Here is an 11,841-nt window from a genome sequence, read left to right as displayed (position 1 = left end):
ACCCTGTATCTCAGGGATCTCAAAGCTGTCAGCAAAGCAGACACGCCAACATCATCAGAACACGAGGGAGATGGAGCCATGGGAGCAGGGCACTGGGGGCGGCCAGTGACCGCAATGCCAGGCTGACAAGGGGCACTCGGAAGGTTTCAGAAGAGCTTCTAGGGCTTGCTCTGAAGGGTTGGGATTGCAGTGGAGAGTGGGCAGCATCATCCGAGATCACACATGGCGTAGGGCTAGCGGGGTGACTCAATGGGGAACACTCACACAGTGTTCAAGGACCTGGATCTAATGATCCTCAGGACACTCCTGCGCTCCTGCACACAGAAGAGGGTGGGGGATACATTCCACAGGGGATACAGTTGAGCTAAAGTTATGCAAGTTAAAGGAATTCAAGTCTTGTGAACAGTGAGGAAACCTGGATGGGGTTAGATTTTGAAAGGCTTGAATGTCGGAACCAAATGCAACTCTGCAGCATTTTGGGCTAAGGCAAACCAGTTACCTTTTTAGTGGTTTATCTAGGTCACTTTACTCAGGGGAGTTTGGAGTGGCGGATGGGAGCCAAGGTACTGAAGGCCCTGCCGCAACAACTGGGATGCAGACAGTATAGCGGGCTGGGCTACACCAGTGGGCTTGGGGGGGGGGGTTTCAACAGTGCTTCAGGACCATTGGCCATGGCAGCTCATACCTGTCATCAGAGCACCTGAGAGGCAGAGGACGGAAGATCAGCAGTTCAAGGTCAGCTTTGTCTATATAATGTGTCTGAGGCTAGCCTGTGCTATAGAAGACCCTGTCTAAAAGCAAACCAGAAATATTTAGGACGCAGACACACACACTCAGGGGTAAGGCAAACAAGGGTGAAGGTTAGTTTATGAGATCCCATTGTCGGATGTCACTAGAGCATGGGGTGGGCATGGGAAATCAAGATAGGGTTGACCCCAGGGCCTGTCCCAGGCTCATCCCACAAACATTCCCAGCTCACTGACCTTACCCTGCTCCAGGACTTTTCTAGTCTTTGTTAGAACAGGGCAGTCTCTCACATTGTTTCCTCAGTCCGCAGCACCATTCCAGGAGGTTACAGTCTGCCTTACCCCGGGCTTTCTTGACCCATCCCCATAGATAGGCCCATCTTCATTTCTCTCATATGACACCAGGGTGTCTCATTTATAGGATCTGCTGAGATGGTGACTATACAGTTCTGCTGCTTGACTAGATGCTGTGGAATGTGTGTTTACACTGTGAGAATGTGTCTTTGCCAAAGTCTCTTCTGATTGGTTTAATAAAGAGATGCCTGGCCAATAGCTAGGCAAAAAGAAGGTAGGTGGGACTTGCAGGGATAGAAAGGACTCTGGGAAGCAGAAGGGTGGAGTCACTGGCCAGCTGGAGAGGAAACGGGAGGTACAAGATGGAAGAACAGCAATGCCATGTAACAGAACATAAATTAATATAAATGGGTTCATTTAAGGTGCAAGAGCTAGTTGAGGACAAGTCTAAGCTGAAGACTGAGCTTTCATAACTAATAAAAGTCTCTGCGTTGAACTTGTGGTCCCAAGGAGAAAGTACCATTACAGTTAGAACCTGCCACCCCGCTGCTGAACCTAGGCCGGAAGGAGGACTACAGCCGTTATTCCCAGATGCATTGATGCTTTCATCATTGAGCTGCTTGTTAAACACATATTAACGGATGGGCTGTGCATTCGTGAATGAGGTTCGTTTAGATGGATTGACCATCATGGGCACCATACAATAACAGGCAGATGGGATGGTAGAGGACTCAGCGTGATGTGGGCTGCTCCGCCATGTCCTTGGGAGGATGCACAGTTCCAGGTTCCTGCTTCCTTGCAGCAAGTAGAGCCATTGGTAGCGTCTTAGGGTTTCTATTGCTGGGAAGAGACACCATGTTCACAGCAGCATTTATAAAGGAAAACATTTGAGGTGGCCGCTTACAGTTCAGAGGTTCAGGTTATCATCATGGTGGGGACCATAGCCGTATGCAGGCAGACAGGCAACAGGGAGTGGGCTGTGACACTGGGCAGTATCTTGAGTATATGTGAGACCTCAAAGCCCACCTCCACAGTGACACACTTTTTCCAACAAGACCACACCTACTCCACAGGGCCACACCTTCTAATAGTGCCACTCCCTTTGGGGAGCATTTTCTTTCAAACCACCACATTCTACTCCCTGGTCCCAAAAGGCTTGTAATCATATCCTAACACAAAAATGACAGCATCCTGCCACACTGATAGAAGTCTGAAGTTCAAAATGAGGAAGAGTCAAATTCCTATGTCCCCTCTGTTCCTTTCTTCCTCTGATGTGGGACAATGACAGACAGGGAAGAACTTAGGTAGGCCCGGAAAACTAAACTGAATGCTGGGAGAAAGGAGGCAGAGTCAGAGAGAAGCCATGTAGCCCCCTATACACAAACACACACACACACGTATACACAGACCCCGGAACTTTACCCGGTAAGCCACAGCCTTGTGGCGATACACAGATTACTAGAAATGAGTTAAATTAAGATAGAAGAATTAGCCAGTAAGAAGGTAGAGCTAATGGTCCAAGCAGTGGTTAATATAATATAGTTTCTGTGTAATTATTTTGGGGCTTGGCATCCAGTAAACAAACAAACGGCCTCCTTACAACAATAGTATATGGGGGGTCAGAGGACAGTTTTCAGGAGCCCGCCCTCTCTCTGCTGAGCCATCTCAACAGTATTTTTGATTCTCTGAGATAGAGTCTCAGGTGTAGTCCCGGCCAGTCTTGAACACCTGGAAGCAATCCTCCTGCCTCAGCCTCCTAAGTACTGAGGTTGCAGGTGTATGCCACCGCAGCCAGGTTGGCATGTCTCTCTTATGTTCTATTGAAAGGAGGTTACAAGGTATGGGGCTGAGTTTAGAGTATGTGAGCCTGCTGTAATTTATTTCATTTTGTGGATGTGTTTATTTTGTGTATGAATGTGCATAACTGGTGTTCGAGGAAGTCAGAAAAGAGCTTCAATCCCCTGCATTACTAGAGTGATGCTTGTGAATCACCCTGCAGATGCTGGGAATTGAGCCCAGGTCCTCTGCAAGAGCAGTCAGTGTTCTTAACCACTGAGCCATCTCTCCAGCATGCCATAATTAATATATATGTGTTAGTTGTACCCACTTGGTGGTACCAAAAAAGAGGGTGGAGGTGGAAGGCTCATTAGTTAAGAGCATATACTGCTTTTGCAAGTTCAGTATATATCATATCAAATGACTCAGTCGCCTGTAACTCACACTAGTGGATCTGATGCCCTCCTCTGAGCTCCACAAACACCTGCATTCACACATACACACACACACAGATACACACATACTGACACGCATACACACACCCACACACCCACATGCAGACATACACACACATTGACACACACAGACACACCCACACACAGGCACACATACCTAAAGGAAAAAAAAACATTAAAAATATTTTTTAAAAAACAAAAGTAAGTTTCTGGGGCTAGAGAAATGGCTCAGAGGTTAAGAGCACTTGCAGCTCGTGCAAAGAACCCGGGTTTAGTTCCCTGCACCCATACAGTGTTTCACGACCATCCTTAACTCCGGCTGCCGGGGAGCCAACATCCTTTTTTTGTTGTTGTTTTGATTTGGTTTGGTTTTGGTTTTTCTCTGTGTAGCCCTAACTGTCCTGGAACCAGCTCTTGTAGAGTAGGCTGCCCTCAAGTCAGAGATCCGCCTGCCTCTCTCTCCCAAGCGCTTGGACTAAAGGTATGCATTACCTTACTGCCAGGCTTTTTCTGATCTCTGAGGCCCCATACACACACATGGTGCACACACATATACATAGGCAAACACTCATACACATGAAATATAAATACATCTTTTTTAAAAATCTCTTTTAAAAAGTTTTTAAAATCAATTCTACTTACATTTCCCTTTTTCCACACTTGGCATCCCTGTGTGCTGTCAACAGCACTGACCTCAACGCAGCCCTGGGAAGTAGGCAGAGCCAGACTCACCATCTCTGTCTCGTGCATGGGTAAACTGAGACCCAGCTGGACAGCCCTGGCAGTACTATGTGGAAAGATGAGGCAGAAAATTCAAGTTCAAGGCTTGCCTGGTCTACAGAGCAAGTTTGAGGTCAAACTAAGCAACCAAGTGGAACCCTGTCTCAAAGAGGGAAAAGAGGGCTGGGGATTTATCAGCAGAAAAGCATTTGCCCAGACTCATGAGGCAAACCTCAGCACCAAAAACAAATAAACACGCAACCGAGGTCCAAGTAAGCAAAGTGGCTTTTCTGACGTCACAGATTTGGCAGAGGTGGCGCTGGCAAAGCCACCATGACTCTCTTTCCTAGTGTTTGTCTCCTGCTGCCCCCCACATACTTCTCAACCGCCCCCCATCTCTGCCTTGTTCTGTGTTTCTCTCTACTTCCACGCCTTCCCCTTGCTTTAACCGACAAACGGAGTCAGCTTTGCAAACCGTCCAAACCTTTGCACGCTCTGGAAACCAGCCCAGTTCTAGCCCTGGCCCTGGCCCCAGCACCATGTCACTACAAAGCCGGCGTCATGCCTTGAACAAGCCTTTTCCAGGTGTCAGGATGAAGAGATTAACTTGGGGTGACACTCTGGCTGCCAACTGGCCCCAGATAAGATAAGGGTGGAGATCAGTGCAATAAATAGGCCCCAGCCTCGCTCTTGGCCCAGGCCGTAGTTGGCTGAGGTCATGGTCACAAGCAGCATGGCTATGCACCTGTGGATGGTCACCCTGACCTTGGCTGCCTTCCTTACCATGGACGGGGGTAAGTGGGCAGAACCTGGTTTCTCTGAAGCTTGGTCTTAGTAGGTGAGCTTGGGTGTGGGGACAGAAGCAAGATCTGGAGCTTCCTGTGAGCCTGGGCTTGCTGAGTAACTCTTTCTTCAGCATTCATCTGCTACATAGGCAAAACACGGACTGAGAGAAAAGAAACCAGTTCAGTCCCGAACCCAAACTGCCAAGTCCTCGTCCCTTGGCACTGTGAGGTAGGATGCTCTTCCAGTTCAAAGCTGCATTGAGAAACTATGACCTGGGCAGACAGAAGGTGCGATCAGGTCTCAGGTTGGCTGTGGGGTGGCGAGTGCTAGGAGAGACTTGGCCTGCACCCCCTCAGGTTCCTAATCTGCTTTGATAAGGTATAGTATGGGACCCAGGACAACCATTTAATCCTGTGGAGGGGGCCCTTGAGTGGCTAGACAGCAGAGGTGAGCTTCCTCAGACCTGGAGCACCTCAGCAGTCTCAAAGCTCCTGTCCCAGATACTTTTCTAGCCTTTTAACACACGAGGGACCAAAACAAGAAACGGTACCATCCCAACAGGGCTTAAACCTAGCGGGATTGAGGAGGGGAATTGATCATACATAGCATATAAGAACATGAAAAAGGCTAAGAAATATGAAGCTGCGCGATGGGGTTAGGAGGGAGCTGCAATTTTAAATCGGAGGAGGTCTCTTAGGGAGGTCCGGGTTGGAGGAAAGCTTGAAGAAGGTAAGGGAGTGAAGATGTTTTAGACAAGAACGGTCCAATGGAGGGAGCAGCCAATACAAGGGCCCCGCTGGAGAAGCATGTCTGGAATGTTTGGGGTACTGAGCGGATTGAGGGAGCAAAGAGCATGGTACAGAATGAAAGCAGGGGAGAGGAGGGCAGGGGAGGGGAGGGAAGCAGCTGGGAACTATGTCAGGCAAAGGAATTAACGTGAGAACCTTGTGCTCGGAGAGTGGGAGCCAGAGCTGCAGCGGAGTCAGACATGGAAAGAATGCTCTCGTTTGTATGTTGAGAATAAGCAGAACAGGGAAGCAGAGACCCACTGGGACTCCCTAGACAGGAGTCATAATGTTATAAAGCGGGGCCTGGCAGGACCTCAGGGGCCTGGACTCCATGCCCAGTCCCTCCTGTTAGTCACAGATCTGGCAGCTGGGTCAACAAGGATAGTCCTGCAGGCTCTGGTCAGATGCTTACTCCCTCCCACCCCACCCCTCCCCTGCCCGTTCCCCATTCCCCAGCACCCCCTCCATTAGGAACATTAAGCAGCCTACTTTGAAGGTCCTTGTATACATTTCAGATTCCGGTTAAATGAAGGATTCGCCTGGGTGAAGGGCAAGGGATGCCTGGGTTAAATACAACCCTTCACAACCCCAGGAAGAAATTCTGACCCTGTAGGGTTCTGTACTCTCCTTTCCCTCAACACTCTTCAGTGCTCAACTCCTGAATGATCTCTGGATGGAGCACCGAGGAGTGCACAGGAGCCCCAGAAGCCTGGGTTCGTAGGGAGGCGGGGTGACCCCTGTGACAGCACTCGACTTAGCGGCACAGCTCAGATCCAGTTTTCTCCGTGAACTGTGGGGACGGGAAGGAAAGCTTCTGAGCCTTGAAGGATGGGGAGAGTGGGAGTGGAGACAGCTGAGACAGTGGATCCGCATGAAGTGTCCTGTTGCTCTTTTTTGTCTTTCAGAGGTGCAGGTGGCAGCAGGAAGGATTGTCTTCTTGAGAATGGTAAGGTCATCCCTCTGCAGGAGTCCCATCATGCATTCTATACATCCACCCTTCCGCTGACACCTTCGATGGTACCAAGGGGGCCAAGGTGACCTCCCGAACTCACACTCTCCTCAGAATACCCCCTCCAGATTGAGCAGGCCCAAGTTCGGCCCTTGGGATCTGCCCCAGACCTGGTCTCCAAGGTCTTTTCCTCGGCGGGTACTCCCTCGCAGCAGAGCAGGACACTGGCCTGCTGTACTTTGTGTAGCACAAGAGAAGCTATAGGTATTAGGCCAGAGGAGTCCCCAGCTCAGCGAATGGCCCTGTGGAGCCTGCCAGCCTTTCCGAAGCACAGCTCATCATTCGTCCGCTGCCCTGCCTGACTCGGCCTTGGGTCTCAGACCCTCGGAGACAGGGCATCTGCAGGGCCCTCAGAGCCACCTTCCCAAGCAGCTTCTTCCGTATTCATTAGTCCCTCGGAACCCAGCCCCACTTATTTGGTACCAAGAGCCAAATACTTTATATACATGACTCCAGCTAATCCTGCATTGAGAGGGACACCATTATCCACCCTTTTCACTGAGGAGAAAACTGGGGCCTGGAGAATGAACTAATTTGCCTAAATTTACAGAGCAAGTCAGGGTCTCCAGACTGTAGACTTTAGTTGCCTTGTGTAGCACTGGCTGATTTTCTACTGGTTGAGTTGATAAGCTTGAGCTTCTGATCCTCCTGCCTCCACCTTCCAACTGCTGGGATGGCAGGTGTGTGCCACTATGCTTCCCTCACCTTCTCCTTCACCCAGGCTCCAACCCCAGTCTTAACTGTGTTCTCTCTCAGCCGGGAACCTTTCAGTCTGAAACCAATTAAGCTATAAGCCCTGCACCATCCTTTCAGCCTTCCCACGAGGGCCTACATGACCATGAAGGGGGTTGGGAGAGCTCTGCCAGTAAATGCTTGCCTTGCAAATGTGAAGACCCAAGTTTGATCCCCAGCACCCATATAGTCCCAGTACTTGTGAAGTGGAGATAGGGGCATCCCTAGGGCTTGCTGGACAGTTGACCTAGCCTCCTTGGTGAGTTCCAGGCCATGAGAGAACCTGTCCCAAATGAATCAGGTGAGTGGCTCCTAAGGAGCAACATCCAATGTTTAATGGCTTCTGCATACATGCAGCCCCCCCCCACCACATACATGTACACAAAAAAGACCATATTGGTATTGGTGAGTAAAAGAGCCCATAGGATATAAGACATTCCCTAGGAATGATGGATGGCTGTTTACTAGGCTTACAACGGACCAGCAGCAGAATTTCTAGATGCATTCACTAAAGAGTATGTGAACCAATCCCCAGGGGCTTGAAGGCACAAACTTTCTACAAGCACACACACACGAGACTAAGCAGGATGCCACATGTGACCAGGGTTCAACAGACATAGGCTCCAATGTATGTACACATTCAGCCACATGCACTCACACAAGCAAACATACCATAGAGTCCTGAATAGTTGATTTCACATTCCAAGCAGAGCCCCTGGGCCCCTGACCACTGCCTCTGAATCTCCCTACTACTTCTGTTTTCCACAGCCCATCTGTGAGCACATGGGAGAGTCTCCAAAGTGCCCCAAGACACCTAAACCGATCTGTGGCACGGATGGGGTGACATATGAAAATGAATGCCATCTCTGCGTGACCCGGATGTAAGTTCCCTCCTCCATCCAACTAATTGGGAGGCCCCCTCTCTGGTACATGCACGTCTGAAAGGAACAGGGCTTGAGCTCACCTTCGCCAGAGAAGAATCCCCAAACATTTGTCTAACTGAATGAACTAAACATAACTCAAAGGAAGCTCAGGTTTCCAGGACAAAAGGAGGCAGAAACCCTGAGTGATGGTCCTTGTTCTGCCCGAGTGACGAGAAAATCTCGTCTGATCTTTCATGCCTCTAGCCAACTATTATTTACTGAGCACTTACTATGGCTAGTCCCCAGAGCCTCTCTAGTTTTCTCAGAACCAGGCTAAGAGAGAGAAGTCAAGCCAACAGCAGCACAGCTCAAGATTTGGAGCACACAGGAAAGGAACAGGGCCAGGGAAGACTAGAGGTAAAACCCAAGCTCATCCCTGAAATGTAAGTAGAAATCGGCTAGAAAAAGAAGAAAAATAATTCCAAGTAGAAAAAGGAGATTTTGAAAGGCCTATAAAGGAACATTAGTTTATACTTAAGGAAGTACAGGAAGTTGGGCATACTAGAATATGAAATGGGGGAGAGGTGATAAGCGAGTCCAGGCTAGACCACGACCTTGGTATATTAGATCACGTATTTGGTCTCAGTTTTCTCACCAGTAAAATTATCAATCAAACTGAGAGCCCAGTGAGATCATGGGGAGAAATCTTTGGCAATGCAAAGCTGTCTAGGCAGATGTGTAAGTCTGTATTGGAAGAAATGTAAGAAGATACAATACTGGCTTTGAAAAGGTCTTGGTCAAGATTCATGGGTAGGAGGGACATTGCGGGCAGAACTGTCAGGCACAGTACAGGATTGGATGTGAAGGGTGAGTGGAGAAGGGGTAAGAACAATTGCCCTTCCTCCCTTCTTTTCCTTCTTCTGAAACAGGGTTTTGCTATGTTGTCCAGATTGGCCTTGAATTCATGAACTCAAGGAATCCATGGTTTGGTTTGGTTTCAGTACTAGGAACTGAACACAGGACTTTCGATTCTAGGCAAGCACTCTACCATCTAAGCTACAGGTCTTCCTCTAAACAGGGCCTTGTTAAGTTGCATAGGACTTGAACTCATTATATAAAGCTCGGGGAGGCCCTAATGCCAGAATCCTTTGCCCAGCCTCTTGAGTAAGGGATTCCAGACCTCTAGTTCCAGGTCTAGTAACATATTCACTTACGGCCTCGGGTGGCTAAGATGGGGCTACAAGGGCAGTTCTGGGAGGCAGTGATGACTGTGGATGTTGGTCCCTGGTATATCTTGGTGGGGCCATGCAATAGGTGCAAAAACAGGTAGGACAGAGGTTTGGCAGTGATGTGGGAGGTCCTTCTGTCCGTGTGTTGCCTTTATTGGTTAATGAATAAAGAACTGCTTTGAGCCTATAGCAAGGGCAGAACAGAGCTAGGCAGGGAAGATGGAACTGAATGCTGAGAGAACAAAGGCAGAGTTAGACGCCATGGAGCCGCTGGAGATAGACTTGCTGAAACTTTGCTGGTAGGCCACGACCTCATGGTGATATACAGATTAATAGAAATGAGTTAAATTAATATAAGAGTTAGCCAATAAGAAGCTAGGGCTAACGGGCCAAGCAGTGATTTAAATAATATGGTTTCTGTGTGATTATTTTGGGGCTAAGTGGCCAGAACCAACTAGTGGATCCTTGCAACACGGCAGCCATCAGCAAGCAGTGGTAGTTGAGACACCAGTAAGCTGAAAGTTCTCAGGATAGGTTTAAGAGGGTCAGTTTATAGGGTTATGTACACTTAGATCTGGACATTTCCAGGAGGGGCTCAGCAGGGAGGATGGGCTGGGCCTGGCTTCTACCCTTATAGTTCCCACAGTTAATGGCCTCATCCTTACCTTCTCTGGTGCTAGAGAAACAAAAGAGGACATCCAGATCATAAAGAACGGCAGGTGCTGAGCCCAGAGACGCACTCCGGCCATGAGACTTCAAGCTAGAGAACAGCAATGCTCCAGAGGCTATGATGCGAAATAAAAGATGCAGCCCAAGCCGGTGAAGGGGACCAGTCTTTGGGAACTCTGGGGAGGAGGTGGCAGCAAGAGATGGGATCAGCCCTGACAGCTCTCTCAGCTGAATCTATCAATAGAGTTATTATTAACAGAATCATTTTCATTGCTGCTTTATGCCTAATTTTGTTAGTGTTATGAATCATAATGTAAATATCTGATATACAGCCCCCAAAGGGGTCACAGCCCATAGGTTGAGAACCACTGCTCCAGCCCATAGTATACAGTGAATAACCTCTATTGGTCAAAACCTATAGAAGCATTTGGTTTATTTTGTTTTTGTTTTGAAATAGTCTATGTAGCCTTGACTGGCCTGGAATTTGCTATGTAGATCAGGCTAGCCTCAAACTCAAGAGAGATCTGCCTGCATCTGCCTCCTGAGTGCTGGGATTAAAAGTGTACCTTACAACGCTCAGCAGAATTTGATTATCTACGGATAGATGTTTTCTTGTTCATATGTCTGCGTATGAAGAAGCCAGAAGAGGTCAGCGGATCCTCCCCCTCCAGAACTGGAGTTAGTGTGAGCGGCCATGTGGCTGGCTAGACATCAAACCCAGCTCTCTGGAAAGTGGTCAGTGCTCCTAGCCACTGGGCCACCTCTTCAGCTAGAAGCCTCTTGATATGATGGCAGGGTAACGAAGTGTGGCGGGACCTGGCCAGGTGATAACAGTTTTACCCAGGTTCAGATTCCCGCTCTAGGGGTCCAAAAAGGACAGAAATGCTCCGGAAAGCCGGTCAACAAAGGCAAAAAGCCAACATCCCTTGGACCAGTGAGATGAGAAAACCAAGCAGCGGATGCTGATTTACAGGTAGCAGGGGCTTAGGTCATCTACCAACAGACCTTTCCATTGCTACTGATCAGCTGTTCCCACCTACAGGTGACAGTATAGCATTAGGTATTGGTTGTAAAACACAAAACCAAAATAGTAGACTTAAATACGTAGAACTTAGTTTTCCTCACACGGATCTATGCAGACTGACAGCTCTGTGCTCCCTCTGTATTGTTCCTCAATCACCCTCGCCTCTGCCTCTGTCTCTAAGTATAAGGCAGCTGTTCTGACTGCAGCCTTCATTTATATTTCAGGGCCCAGATAAGGAAAGGGCACCACCCACCTCCAAAGACGCTTCATGCAACACATAGTATGTTCATATCCCAATGTCTAAAATATCATCTCTTGGCTAAGTAAGAGCAAGGAGACTGAGAAACCTAATCCTATTCTCCGTTAAACTAAAAATTTGGAGCAAGTGTAGGAGGGGGAAAAAGCATACTGGTGGCATCTGGAAGTTTCCATCTCAAGTGGCCAGTCTCTCACATAACACACATAAACCAGCCAAGCGTTTCCTCAGTGACCCGTCCTTCTCAGGACTCCATTTGCTCCAAGGAATCACAAGGTTAAAACTTCGACAATGTGCCTGATACCCCACTGGAAGAAGAGCGTAATTCCCTATTTACATCTGTGGTCTGAAATGCAGGTGTGGGCTCTAAAGACGATATAGTGTGTGGGGGGGGGGTGTTTAGGAAAAGGTGTTGGTGCCAGGTGTTACTAAAGACAGAAACCATGACCTTGCACTTACCCAGCCAACTATCACTGAGCTACATCTCCAGCCCC

The 11,841-nt window shown here is 48.6% G+C and overlaps 1 protein-coding gene across 1 annotated transcript; it reads left to right on the top strand.

Moving 5' to 3' along the window:
* Positions 1 to 4,667: 4,667 nt before the first annotated feature.
* Spink4 (serine peptidase inhibitor Kazal type 4) lies at positions 4,668 to 10,328 on the top strand. Its single transcript, XM_075967498.1, has 4 exons — positions 4,668 to 4,785; positions 6,471 to 6,511; positions 8,075 to 8,187; positions 10,079 to 10,328. Exons 1-4 carry the CDS (start codon positions 4,710 to 4,712, stop codon positions 10,122 to 10,124), a joined length of 276 nt encoding a protein of 91 aa, XP_075823613.1. The 5' UTR covers positions 4,668 to 4,709; the 3' UTR covers positions 10,125 to 10,328.
* Positions 10,329 to 11,841: the final 1,513 nt, after the last annotated feature.

This window comes from Microtus pennsylvanicus, chromosome 3 (assembly GCF_037038515.1).
Source record: "Microtus pennsylvanicus isolate mMicPen1 chromosome 3, mMicPen1.hap1, whole genome shotgun sequence".
Taxonomy (NCBI): domain Eukaryota; kingdom Metazoa; phylum Chordata; class Mammalia; order Rodentia; family Cricetidae; genus Microtus; species Microtus pennsylvanicus.
The sequence above is the reverse complement of the archived record's forward strand: the minus strand, read 5'-3'. Positions and strand labels throughout refer to the sequence as shown.